At 41.0% G+C, this 14,138-nt stretch overlaps 1 protein-coding gene across 1 annotated transcript in view; it reads left to right on the forward strand.

The window, feature by feature from the left end:
• USH2A (usherin) overlaps positions 1 to 14,138 on the forward strand; it is a 534,204-nt gene that overhangs the window by 247,629 nt on the left and 272,437 nt on the right. Inside the window, exon 33 of the mRNA XM_018556052.1 lies at positions 1,392 to 1,553. Coding sequence (XP_018411554.1) covers positions 1,392 to 1,553 — 162 coding nt within the window. The remainder of the gene's footprint in view (positions 1 to 1,391; positions 1,554 to 14,138) is intronic.

The raw sequence follows: 14,138 nt of genomic DNA on the forward strand, positions 1-14,138 counted from the left end.
CAGAGGAAGACAGGGAAGGAGAAGAGGCACTCACGGGTCTTGTGATGGACATGGATACATTTATTGGACTGGTCGATGTTTTGATAAGTCTTGAGAAAGACAAGCAGTGCCTTGTTGAAATGTCAACCGGACCAATTAATGTATCCATATTGCCTCGTCACAAGACTCCATTGAAATGGAGTTTTTCCAAGAACGCAGTCCATTCACCAAAATGCATTTTAAGGATTTTTGCTCACTTCCAAACGTCAAAGTATCACAGTGTTCTGCTCATTCAAGAGTTGCTTAGCATATCAACAAACACAAATTAATTTTAACCTCGTATTTTGTGGCCATGCTCTGTCTATTCCTCCTTAGGTCATAGCTTTTCCAGGGTCAGCCTTTATGTCCAACTGGTTCCTTCAGTCACCAGACTGGACTTCTTGCTCGTTCACATACTGCTACTTGCTTAGCTCAGACACACCAATCTTTTTGAATGCAAACTACTTCTGTTTCTTTATAATCTCCAACCATTGGAGATCAGCATGGCTCAGCAGCCTGCCAGTGTAGGCCTGCTAGGCCTGTACACACACTTTTTATGTGTCAGGCTTGAAATCGCTCTCGTAGCACATAGAAGCAAAGACTGACTAGAGAATACTCTCTTTTGTGGTTGAAACTCAGTCAGTTTTACACCTGTTCAGGACCCCTTTCCCTAAGCCATAGGAAGCTGGGAGCTGTCATGGGGAACATTTAATGCAAAAGAAAACATACTCTACTGCAGGGAGACAATCTCAGTGGCAGTGCGAATTAGATTTTTATCTTTTATTATACATGCAGCTTCAGCACCCCAATCTGATTAACATGTCGGGTGGCGTGTTTCTAGTATCTCTGGATACTCTAGTTGTTGCCCAAATCAGTGGTGAATGTGGTTGAGTCAGGCAAGTGCACAGGCATACTTGCATGGCAGCCTGCATGCAAAATAATTCAGTTTCTAAAAATACAATTCTCTCCATAACAGCCATTCAACCAGTCTTTTCAAAAGGTGGGCAGCAATGGAAGCCCCCATGTATCTTGCTCAACAGGTTTATTTTAAAGAAAATGTCAGAAAATGTAAAAAGCACCCTAGCCCCCTAAATATTTTAATCAGAGCCACATACCCCCTGCAGGCGCATTCTTACCTCCTCCAATGGAAGTGGCTTACTGTATTCTCTACAGCTCGGCTGGTAAATATGTGGTGCCAGGCTGAAGGAGACATTGCTCCTGCAGTACGAGTATGTTCCATTCAAGTCTTTGGGACATTAGTGTGCTTACAGACCAGGCTGTTTTTAAAAATAATTTGAACTTGTCCTTTAAGTTGTCATTATAACAAAGTATGCCACATTAATAAAATGTAATGATGCATCCTTTTGTTCCAGCTCCAGAAGATGTTGAGGCACCTATTGCAATGTCCTCTCCTAGCTCATTACTTGTGCATTGGTTGCCCCCTAAACACCCGAACGGAGAAATAAAAAAGTATGTATTATACATGGACGGAGCCCAGATTTACATAGGAGACAAGACCGAATATAATGTTACAGGTAAGTAGCTGTTGTGTATTACTGTATGTTAAATGGTTCCAAACGTATTGGATGATTTAAAGGGAAGAGCACCTGTCACAAAACCACATGAACGTACTTGGTGGATACTGGGATACAGGCGGGTTGAGGCAGAAAACACGTTATTTATCAGGAATGATGTATGTCATTTAAAGAAATATAGAATTATTGATTCACTTACTTTGTCAGAAGAGAACGTGTCTGTAGGTCACATATTCTTTCCTACTTCCTTTGTTTAGTTTTTTTTATAAATTTAGGTAAGAAGCCGAGCTACAGCTAGATATACAGTATATATATATATATATATATATATATATATATATGTGTGAATAAATTAGAGAATTTGGACATTCACTATTCGCAGGTTGTTAATCTATCCCTCTAATTCAAAACACATTCACCAGGAAGATTCACCTGCAGTCAATATTTGTTGAATGTTACAATCTCTGCTTCAAAAATTGGCAGCCATGTCTAGTTTGTAACATTTATGGGTCAATTCCCTAAGCTGCCGTAGGCAGCCAAGTTAAAGACCGACCTGAAGTGAAGTGAGGCTATTCACTTCAGGCCGGTACGGCTGATTTCAGCCGTATATCGGCTGAAATCAGCCGTACATCGGGTGGTTTCGCGTGGCTTCGGGTCAGCCGAACATGCTCAGCATGTTCGGCCGACCCGAAGTGCAAAAGGTGTTTGACTCAGCCTAACCAACATCTGGATCAGCTGAGCCGAACCTCCGGCAGGCTACTCGCTGCTGTTCGGTCTATTCTCACAGATGCCGAACAGCAGTTGCTGTGGGTCTCTCTGTGGGACCGAGCAGAACAGAAAAACAGTTAAAAAATGACAGCTAGCTCCACCCAACAGTTTTCTATTGGCCGGCAGTTCTGCTGATAACTCTCCCGGGTGCTCCAGGAGTCTCTGGCTCGCAGCCGCCAATGAGAGAAACACTGCTTTTTCTTTTTTTTTTTCAAACTAGCATTGTACCCGCCCTCTGCTGCTGTCAATCAGTAGTTGTGGACCTGATGGAGAACTGCAGCAGAGGGTGGGTGCAATGCTAGTTTGCTATTGACTATTGCAAATTGAAATAGCCAATAGGAATCTAGCAATGCATTCCTATGGCCAAAATGTATTTATTTTTTTCTATTCTGACATGGCTCCGTGTCAGAATAAGAAAAAAAAAAAAGAAAAAGCAGTGTATCTCTCCTCGGCGGCCGGGAGCGGGAGACTCCCGGAGCGCCAGGGAGAGTTTGCTGTCTGGAGATCAGTGTCCCTGGTTAGCTGGTAACCAGGGACTCTGATCTCTCTGCAAGTGGCCTTGAGCAAGTGGTAAGATCACGGCTGGCTCCGCCCAGCTGTCAGAAGCAGGCTGTCGGCTGGCCAATGACCAAGCTTCGTCTTTCAGCGCGGCTCAGCCGAGCCGAGGCATATGCGTTCGGCTCGACTGAGCCGCTCGGCCAAGTTCGGGAGCTGTACGGGCTATAGTGAATAGCCCGTACAGCAGCCCTTCGGTTCTACTGGGGCCGAAGCTAGCCGAAGGATTGGCCGAAGCTACGGCTAGATCCTTCGGCTTCTTCGTGAATAGACCCCTTAGTGCACTTATAAATACAGCTGATATAAGTGCCTGAATTTGTTTTCATAATATTATTATTGTTATTCAGGATTTGTATAGTGCCAACAGTTTGCATAGCAATTTACAAAATGGCGGGAGACAGAACAGTTACAATACAATTTTATTACAAAAGGGTTAGGAGGGCACCAAGATCATAAGAGCTTCAAATCTATTAGGAGGGGCATATTATCTTTAACTTCTTAGTGTGAGAGAAAGAAGACTGATGTCTTTTTATTGCTCAGGTATTGCTCAGGTATTGCTCAGGTAGCATGTTGGGTAACTGGCATGACTGTATTCTTTAAATAAGAACTCAAGGCAAATAAAATCTTAACCCTTGCGCTGGGGCTCATTTTGCCTAGGGAGCTGAAATAACAGAGATATACTCACCTAAACTGCAATCTCCGCTTAGCTCCTAGACCGGTCCCTTCTACCTGTCTCCTCCTCCGCTCCAGCAATAAAATGTCTCCTGGCAGCCTTATACACTGAAATAGGATGTGATGACTCACAGGACCTTAGACTGCCAGAGCAGAGAGGGAGAGAGGCTCCAGGGACAAGTCTTGGAGCCAGCTGGGATTGTAGTTTGGGTGTGTATATCTCTGTTGTTTTAGCTCCCTAGGCAAACCGAGCACTTAACTCTTGCAGTGCAAGGGTTGCCCCACTGCAAGGGTTAAGATTTTATTTGGCTGGAGTTCTTCTTTAACTGTAATGGGCAAAGAGGTGTCACCAGTGGTACGGGAGGGGTGTGCACACAAAAGTGGCTGGAAAATGTTGTATTTAAAACAGTTTGCATATATGTATATCATCTGTTACTTTCACAATAAAGTGGACCTGAACTTAAAAAGTGAAGAGCTGGTGCCTTGTAGAAAATATTTTGAAATGTTGGTTATGCCTAAGTAGTACTCTTGAAAATCTACCTTTTGTGTTAAATTCCCCCTGAAAATGAGCATTGTACTCTAGTGCTTAAAGTCTCATAGCTGTATACCTCCAGTGTATACCTCCAGCTTGAGAGTCACTGTTAGTCCCGCTAGATTTGGAGGGAGATTTGGTGGTCACCAATGTGCTGCTCACTTTTTTCCTTGCTGGAGAGGAAGCTGCTGCTGCGGAGCTGTAGTATAAGGATCTCCCTGCTCTGGCTTCATATATTCCATGGAACTGCTTGCTGCTGTTTCTGGAATATTCCCCCACTAGTCATCAGATCATCAGTAACCAGGGGGACATGAGGAAGCAAAGCCCTGTCTCTACCTTGATGGGGAAAAGATAAGGTGTAGGCAATACTGATGACTAGTCCTTGGTCCCGTGCTTGCCTTTTTGGGGCTTCCATCGTTCAGGTCCTCTTTAAGCCATAACAATGGAGGTGGTATTTGTATTGGTAAAATCATAAAAAAATCAATGAGAAAATGTAAATATAATGTAAACTTTCCTTACAGCAAATGCATAAGAATTGGTACCTTGCATGGTTATCTGGCTGACTCTTTGCATTATTTTGTTAGAAATTCATAACACTGATATAGCCTCTTGATGTTTGTACAGATTTGAGTTAAGCCTATTTTATTTATTTATATTTTTATTGCTGATCAATATTGAGGGCCCCTGTGATCTCATACATTTAAAGTGTCCTCTTTAATGCCATAAAAGAAATATGGGGGCTGCGAATGATCAATTCCTTCAGAAAACTATAGTTGATTGGATGTCTCATGCCTCAAAACTTCTAAATCACCAATCTACAACAAGAATGCAGCAAATAAAAGAAAAAAAAGTCTGAACTCCCTGGTTCTATTTGTATTTTTTTATTTTATTTTTTATTTTACCATGAGCTGGTAGAGTATGGAATATATTGAGGGGAATTTATCAAAACTGGAGCAGACAAAATCTGGAGCAGCTGTGCACTGCAACCAATTCAGCTTCTCTCGTTCATTTTCATATCTTAACTGAACAAACTGAAGATATAAACTGATTGGTTGCCCTGGGCAACTGGTCCAGATTTAGACTGCTCCAGTTTTGATAAATTCCCCTGTGTTTCCCTGAATGCATTTCCTTTTGAAGCTGTGTTTAAAACTCATGCAAAGCGAGTAAAACACAGCTTTTTGAATTCAAATGCATGTGTTTGAGCTGTTTTTCTGTTCAAATAACAAAGCGTGCATTTATTAGCAACGTTTACATGAGCGCATGTATATATGAGCCCTTATAATGACCGAAAACAACTTTTGAAATTACATTAACATGTTAAAATATATAAAACATTTTAGTGATTGGGTTAACATCTACTTTAAGTCAATAAGTGTGGTACATCGGGATGTAGTGTTCCTTCGCAAGTTTTATTGTTTGGCCACAATCTTGCACATCACAGCAATTTCCGTCCATTATTTTGTTACCTTTTTTTTTCCCCCTTAATGTAAAACATGCAAAAGAAAATGACATAAATCTTCGGTCCTCATCTCGCTCAGGTTTGAGCTAGTGCTGCGGTGGGTCAGTTGTGACACTGAAAAATGACTGCAGTTATAAAACCTCCTGAAGGCCATTGAATTTTTACTATAATAAATAGCATACATTTTAAGTCAAACTTTTTCATTCTTTATTCAAAGGTAATGGGTTTTTGTATCCAAAGAAACCTTGTTGTACTTTTTCTTAGATGAATACATAAGGGATGAGAACACTTATGCGTGAATATAAATGACCATATTATGGATTATTAGTATCACAGAGAAAAAAACGTCTGATCCATGTTAGAATAAGAACATTTAAGCAAATAATGTTGGCAAAGATGAAAGCAAGTGTTTTTACTTAGGCTGGAGTATTGAGTGCCCACACAAAACTATATGGGTTACAGTTCAAAATCCCATTGCTGTGACTTGAAATGCTATCCTAAAAGTTACTATGATCAGACTTATTTGAAACTATATGAAATAAAGTAGAAGAAATGTTAGGCGTTGTAGTTTTTTGTAGTATGCGTTTTGTTTAAAGATACACTCATAAGATAAGTATACACTGAAAATCACAGCAGAAAGCCAATCAAAAATAAAATAAAAATAATAGCCATTTGCAGATAAAATAGGAAATGATTATATGATACATACTATTATATTAGCCTTAACTCCAATCCGGAGCTGTCCCCCACAGTAAATTTTTTCCACCATTAGTCTCACGGGTCTATTTACTAAGCTGCCATAGGCAGCCGAGTGAATGCCCGACCTGAAGCGAAGTGAGCCGAACGCTGTTCGGCTATTCACTTCAGGCTGGTATGGCTGATTCCAGCCGTATATCGGCTGAAATCAGACTGAAGGGGTCCTGGGGCCGAAGCTAGCCGAAGGATCAGCCAAAGCTACAGCTAGATCCTTCGGCAGCTTCGTGAATAGACCCCTCAGTCTTCCAGGTTGAATGATGGCCAGCACCTATCAATCTGCCTCCTCTGAGCTTAGGCTGTCATGGATCTACCCCCAGTTATTCCAGTTGGTCATTCTGTAGAATTCTGCTTTACTATTCCATAGAGAAATGCTCTGCGGAATTCAATTAGAAAACTGGCAAACCAAGAAGAGGCAAACCTGATGAATGTTTGTAAATAAGCCTAGCAGATGACTTTTACAGGTTTGCTTTAAACAACTAAAGTTTGCAGTACTCACCTTTCCTCCAGCGGTGTGATGTCTGCAAGCTCCCTTGCCGACACGGATGTCTTCGCCTGGTCCACTTCCAGTTTTGGCATCTTCGGCTATTTTAATTGGCTGGTCCAGGATGATGTAACTTAAAATATCAGCTGCCAGCTTTTATACTGGCTGTGGCTTCAACACTCAGAACACTCATCTTTCTTATACAATCTGCATGTTCCATTCCAATGACAGTGAATGAATTAAAGTGTACGTAAGCAAAAACGTTTTTTTTTGCCTTGAATAGAGTGTTAAAGGGTGAAAATCCCTATCAGGTGATTTTTTTTTGGTACCTGTGTCTCACTTGGGAGATTTCTCCTTTATGTCCTGTCCTGGAAAAACAACAGGGAATGAAAGGAATGGACTTCCTATCTCAAAAAGTTGTCCCCAAAACATTTGTCCCAAATGGAGGATTATTGCATGTATCCCTTTGCACTCTTGACTGTAGAATCCCAATATAATCCATGGTGGGTGCTACAGTGGGTAGTGTTAGTGAATACTGACGAAAAAGAGAAGTCACCGGCACTCCAATTGAGATACCAATATGTCTTTTTATTGATGCACATTCACATTATCACAAAGCAAACAAAGTTTTGGGGCTGCCTAGGTTTTTGCAGGGTTACAAACATGTAACCCTGCAAAAAATTTGTTTAGTTTTGGATCGATTCATATTTATGTTCCTTTTGGTTTTTTTGGATTGCGGATCCGAAATGCCCTCTGGTTCAGTATTCTGATTGCTGATCCATCCGAAGTTTCATTTTCGAACTATCCGAACTTTCGTTTCGGAACAAAGTAACATGACCTTGCCTGTAATGCAACCCTCAAAAGCCCCGAAAAATTTGATTGGCCAAAAAACAGCCACATGTCCAATTTAGTTCCGTTTTCAAAGAAATTTGGACGGATCCGAATTTCGTTAAATGGACATTCGGATTCGTTCCCATTCAGACGCGTTCAAATTCGGATGCATCCAAATGTCTGAATTCAACGAAATTTGTATGAATATCCGTTTGGAACGAAACAGAATTTACATGTCTAGCAAACAATAAATAGACGTATTGGTGTCACAATGGAAGAGCCAAATGGAGGATATTTCCTCCATGTCCCTGTTCTGGTAACAACTCTAAAATTTTGAATTTCGCATTTCTTTCTGTCTCATTGACAATGGTCCCCAGGACAGATAGAGGGGTGAGTCTTCCTAGCGGGGACAGAGCAATAACTCTTTTCCGTGCTTTATCCAAAAATAAAATAAAATATGTTATTTACATACACTTTAAAATGAGTGGGGTCACCAAAACAGTCAGCCAACTAGCATTTTTCACAATGGCAGCCTCTAATGATAAGTTCACTTTAAGCTTCAAGCACAATCTTTGGTACAGATCTGACATTGCTCCTGTGCTCACTATTCATGACTAAGAACACTGACCTGGATAGCCGAGAATGCAGTGTCAGCTTTTCCCGAAGGCCAGGCCAAGCTGTCTGAGCTCGGTTAGAAAAGTCTTTTTTTTTTTGTCTCTGTCCTTTTCTTCCTAACAGAAGGATGTGCTGTAGTGTATTCATTAGATTAAATAGCACAGATCAGGGGGAAAACGCATTATGTCTATTTCGAGTGAGTCTATTGTATCATTTTCTGCTGTGATGCATTAGTGTGGTGTTAAAATAAAATCTGCTTATTTAAAATCCTTTTAAATAGTGTTGCAGTGTTTCCTGCTGTTACAATCTGCTTTAGGATAGCAGTTATCCTTGCTGCGGATTTCAGTTAACCTTGTCACAGACACTAAGCCTGAAGCAATGCAGACTTTAAAGGGTTTTGATTAGGAAGCAAAGCCCCGCGGTGTCATTACAGTATAAAATCGGAGCTGAACAAGCTCTGGATGTCTCGGCCTTCCTCTTGAAAACTAGTCATTGCCCACGCCTTTCCAACTCAGCTTCCCTTTTAAAATCAACGCTACATGATTGTGAGGCCGTCGCCGTGCCATGAACTTACTAAAAAGATAAGTGGGACCGCTAGTGAGGAATTAAAGGATAAGGAGACTTTGTGGAATCAGTGTCAGGAGATGCCATACTACTGTTGGGTGAAGATTGTTGACTAGCGGGATGGGAAAGCTTGGAAATATGGAAGCCTAGAATCTATGTTATTATTACCGCCAGGATAAATCTCTCTGCTGCACAATCTTCCAAGTCTATAGGCTTGCCATTAGAAATGTGTCTTTCTAATGCTGAACGAAGAAAGACTCATAAATCTAAACAAAAAGCTAAATACACAGCTGAAATACAAATTTAGGAGCCATTTTACCTGCGATAAATATTTATAAAGTGACGCAATTTTGTTTGAGATCCATAACTGTTGTGCCAAATGCCAGCAGAAGATATGAAGATGACAACACTATGCAGATTTGGTCCCAGTACCTGCATTATGGTGGATTGGTTAACTTTAAAGGATGAATTATGGGGTGAATGAAATACACTCATCCAAATAACTAAATTCGACCAGTGACACTGAAGCTGTCACACGTCGGCTCTATTGATCGGGAACTGAGCGATCACATACCACTGATCGCTAAGTTCTCGAACTTCCCGAACTGTCAGTCACTGCTCCCCTCTTCCCCCCTCCCCTCTCTCTATTTCTCCAGAGCTGACTGGAGGAACGGAAGAGGGAGGAGTGGGCACAGCTGGCTCTGCACCTAGAGAGGCAGAACTAGTTGTCAATCAGGCAGCGAGGTATATCCCGACAATATTGTTGGGATCCGTCCCAGCTTCAGTGCAGCTTTGAGCTGTCAGCATATAGCGGCCAATAGCTGAGTTTTGGGTCACAGGAGGACATTAGTATATATGCCCTCCTGTGACCCTAAAGAAAACTATTGCCAAAAAAAGGATCCTCAACTCACCTCTTTCTGTAAGCTCTTTCTCCCCTTCTCTTTTTGTAAGCCCCATTCTCTTTTACTTAGGGAATATGAGAATAGACCCTTGAACTTTCATTCCAGCTGTTGACAAGCACTATAAAGGTAGTTCCTAGGTACTTCATTTTTTTTTTCAAATGTAAGCAGTGTAAGAGCTTGAATTTGACCTTCTATCAATCTCTTGCTGCCCACTATATACCAGAGGTTAGGCTTGGAGGGGGAAAAGTAGGACAGATAGTTTGTAAGTTGTGCTAATGTGCAAAGAGCATTATGATAGGAGTAGAGAGCAGAGTGATGGAGAGAATAGCTCACAGGTCTCCTGCTTCTCCTTTTTACTTTGCAGTCACAGGCTGAGGGAAGGACAAAACCTGTAAATGCAGCAGGGAATAATCAGGTCCTCTGTCACACCAGACATGGTTGTATTGTGCGGCAGAGCTCTTTAAATTTCAGAACTGGATGGGTAGAAATACAAAGGTAAAGCAGATCTCATATAATTCATTACAATATGTATCTGTTTGCCTGGACTTTCGCTTTTTTGACATCTAAGGGAATACATAAGTGAGTTAAAGGTTGGTTTCCTATATTTTCCTGGAGGTTGCTGTTTGAAGAAATTATCAGCTATTAGTCAATCAAGGTTATCAATTTCTGAATCCAACTGATCGTTCAACTTCCAGAAGTTCCACTAGAGGAATCTTTGACATCTAGCTTGAGATAACTACATAGAGTTGTATTGTCCATTCACAGAATAGTTGCTTGTCTGTCCTCTTGGCTGGATTTCAATTAGATAGATGGAAGGGCACCATTTTCTTTTGTGGGATCTTCAACTCGTCTAATTTGATAAAATAAAGTACTATATGCCATTAAATCGAATGTATTTTTAGATTGAATTAGGATTGACTCCGTACTTTAACCAGAGAGTCCAGTCTTTAAAGCCATTGTCCGTTGTTTTAGAATGGGAGCAAACGTGTTATTATTTTAGGTAGCTCTGAGTGTTATTTTGTTGAAATCTGAGCTGCTCAGGTCAAAGTGTGCCACTTCCTGCACGTAAGTGTCTTAATGGCATCACATGGCACCATGTTTGGTCACTGCTTTAGAGAATTCACATACTCTTTTTCTGTCAGTGTTTTTTGTGCACCACAACCACCAAAAAGTTGGAACCTTAGTCTGAAGACTTGCAGAAAAAATAGATTTAAGATAACTAAACGTTGCCAACCCCTAAAAATGGTGACGCCTTAGGTTGTGGACCTCAAATCTGGATCTGCAAAACTTATTTTATATACCATTCCACCAAATGTTGATAATACAATAATGGTAATAGGGGGAATTTATCAAAAGTGGAGCAGACAAAATCTGGAGCAGCTGTGCATGGCAACCAATCAGCTTCTCTCTTTCATTTTCAAAACTTAACTGAACAAACTGAAGAGAGAAGCTGATTGGTTGCCATGCACAGCTGCTCCAGATTTTGCCTGCTCCACTTTTACTAAATTCCCCCCAATGTGTTTTTGGCCTCAGATTTCCAGTTGATATTGGGGGTTACAGTCAAACATTCCAGGATTTAAAGGAGAACTATGGGGTTAAGGCTTTTCCCCATAGTTCTCCTTAGGGTAACGGGAGGACACAAACTAGCGTCCTCCCGTCACCCTACGCTCAGTATACTGCGAGCTACAGCTCACGGTATACTGAGACGCCGCAGCTGAAGTGGATCCCGACAATTATGTCTTGATCCGCCCAGCTGCGTGAGTGACAGCTGGCTCTGCCTATCTAGAGGCAGAGCCAGCTGTACCCGCCCCCTCCCGCGTCTGATCCGCCAGTCATCGCTGGCGGATCGGAGCGGGGAGGGGGGAATCCAGCCCCTCCCCTGTCACGGCAGAGAGCTGTGACAGGATCGAGAGGTGAGCGAACGCCGGGATGTGTTCGCTCACCTCCCGATCTACTGAGCCGACCTGAGACAGTCTCATTGTCACAGGTCGGCTAGAACTATGAGGTGAGTGAAAAGCACTCACCTCATAGTTCTCCTTTAATGTTATCTGCCACCTATAAGGACATGTTTACACAGCTTTGAATTTAGAACTCCTGGAGCACATTCTGCCCTGTCTCTCAGTGATCTCTGCACATGCAATCAATGTCAAGGAGCATGCCATGTCAAGTGTTGCCTAAATGTTTGCGTACCATTTTGCACAACAGTGCTGCTTGTGTATACTGAGCTGTTGAGCTAAGTTGGAACAGTAGATTCAAGTATTATGCATGGTATTCTTGAACACAGGAATGTGGGCCTTTGATGCAAAGGATCTCAGATTTCTGGCAGGATTAACATGAATGTTTTTTATTACCTTATCAAACAGATACAACAAAACACTTTCAGGTCTAATAAGAGAAGTTCCTTGTTAGGGCTTACTAACACTTTAGGCTTTCATACATTATTTAAAAAAAAAAAAATTGCCAAACAGTAGAAAAGAAAGGCAAAGAAGTACAAAGAATACAACAAAGTGAAATAATAATACACCCTAGCCATAAAGTAATTCAAAGATTCTTATGTCAAATTAAAATCTGCACAATATCTTATGGAGTATTTCCAAATATTACTATTACAATATATTATAATAGGTCTGTTATTAAAAAGGGAAAATGAAAGGTACCAAAGCGGATTAGTTACTTAATAAACTAACATATTTGAAGTCAAGAGACTGAAAACTTAGTTAAGTAGCACATTTGTATAAATATATTTGATTCCTTATATGTTATCCAGGCGATGCCACGTAGCAAGATAGACTTTTGGAGTAAAAGTGAACCTGACATTTTAAATGTCCTTTTTAAAGGGAAGGTACAGCGGATTTGCAGTGGTAGCCCCACTGTAAGGGTTAATAAAAAGGGTTAATAAAAAAATGTTCCCAGAGTTCTGCTTTAAGTTCATATCGTTTACATGTTTAAATAAGAAACTATTAAAACTACTACAAATGTCAGCTAAGTCCTTGTTTGTGAGGCCTGACATCTGACAAGTAAATATCTGACACGACTTTGACAAGAAAAGATGCGATCTAACAACCGAGGAAAGGTATGAACATTTAGTGGGTGGCCGCCGAACTGTCCGTCCTTAATATTATAGACAGAGATAATGTACCGGATCTAATTCTTCCCAGCAATTAAAAACCTAGAAGGACACAAATGGTTTTTTAATTTTCTAATATGAAAATTAATCATCGGAAAAATGTTCTACAGTTTTGTGCCTTAAGTTGGTAGAAAATCATTTTCCCCTTAACCAATCATTTTTTGCAAATTGAGATCAATGAAATTCTTCCAAAAATAGCAAGAAATCAATGAGAGAAAGACCATCATTCATGGCCATTCGGTGACTTATAGCTGCACTGACAGTAATCAGTAGAGTGTCCCTAATCCACAGTATAACAACCACATCAGCCTTTGTATCTGTGTCTGTGTTTTTTTTTTCCTTTTTATGTTCATGTAACACAATGCTTGATTTTATGCAAATTATGTAATCAAGGAAATGGTGAAGGAGGTGGTGTCGCTTATAGCAGCCCAAGCAGCAACCACCAAGGCAACACACTGTGTATAGCAATATCTTCATAATGTTAAACACTAAAGAGAGGGGAAAAAAGGAAGTGCTTTTTTTCATTAGGTTCCAGTTCACTATTTGTAATTGCTAATGTATTATGCTGCTGGTATAGCATGTAAATGATATGGGTGTATTGAACTTCCATATGTGAACATTTAAAGCACAACTGTTTTAAGGAGTATATAAATAAAGAGTGACAGAAGGGATAAAATACTTAGCTTTGCTGGAGAAAATAATGCTGCAGGTTCCCTTCAGTGGCGGTCACAGATTTGATGGCACTGACCCCAATAATCTCTGTTTAGGGGGAGCATCTGAATTCAGACTGGCTGCTCCTCCCCTGTTCACATGACTAGGTGCCTGGGCCTTTGTAAATGTAAGCAGGATAGAAGGAAACATGGAGCAATATTTTTTCTCCACATGTCTCTTTTTATCCATCCACACAAAGCTGTTATTAATTAGGTATATGTCTACTTTAAAGGAACCCTTTAGTCTTTATACAGTGTGTTGGATATTTCAGGGAATGTGATCCATAATTAAAGTGTATGCAGGGATGTGGAGTCAGGGGAGGCAGGTGAGGCAGAGCCTCCCCGATTATTATGGAGGAATAAGCTGTCAGCTTCAAGTCTGAAGCTGACAGCTTTTTCTCCATTCAGACCGGCTTGTAACAGGTTACACATCAGGGCCTCCCCGCTGTGTAACCTGTCATGTATGAAGCGCTGTCTGTTAATTACAGGCGGTGCTGCATCTGGCTTTTGACAGCTAAGTTAGGTTAGACAGCAGAGGGCTTCCCCACTGCCTAACATAGTGAGGCAAGATCTGCAACAGCCTCTACTCTAGGTTAGAGGCTAGAGCTCTATG

Source organism: Nanorana parkeri, unplaced genomic scaffold, assembly GCF_000935625.1.
Source record: "Nanorana parkeri isolate BGI_ZX_2015 unplaced genomic scaffold, ASM93562v1 scaffold1, whole genome shotgun sequence".
In the NCBI taxonomy this organism is placed as follows: domain Eukaryota; kingdom Metazoa; phylum Chordata; class Amphibia; order Anura; family Dicroglossidae; genus Nanorana; species Nanorana parkeri.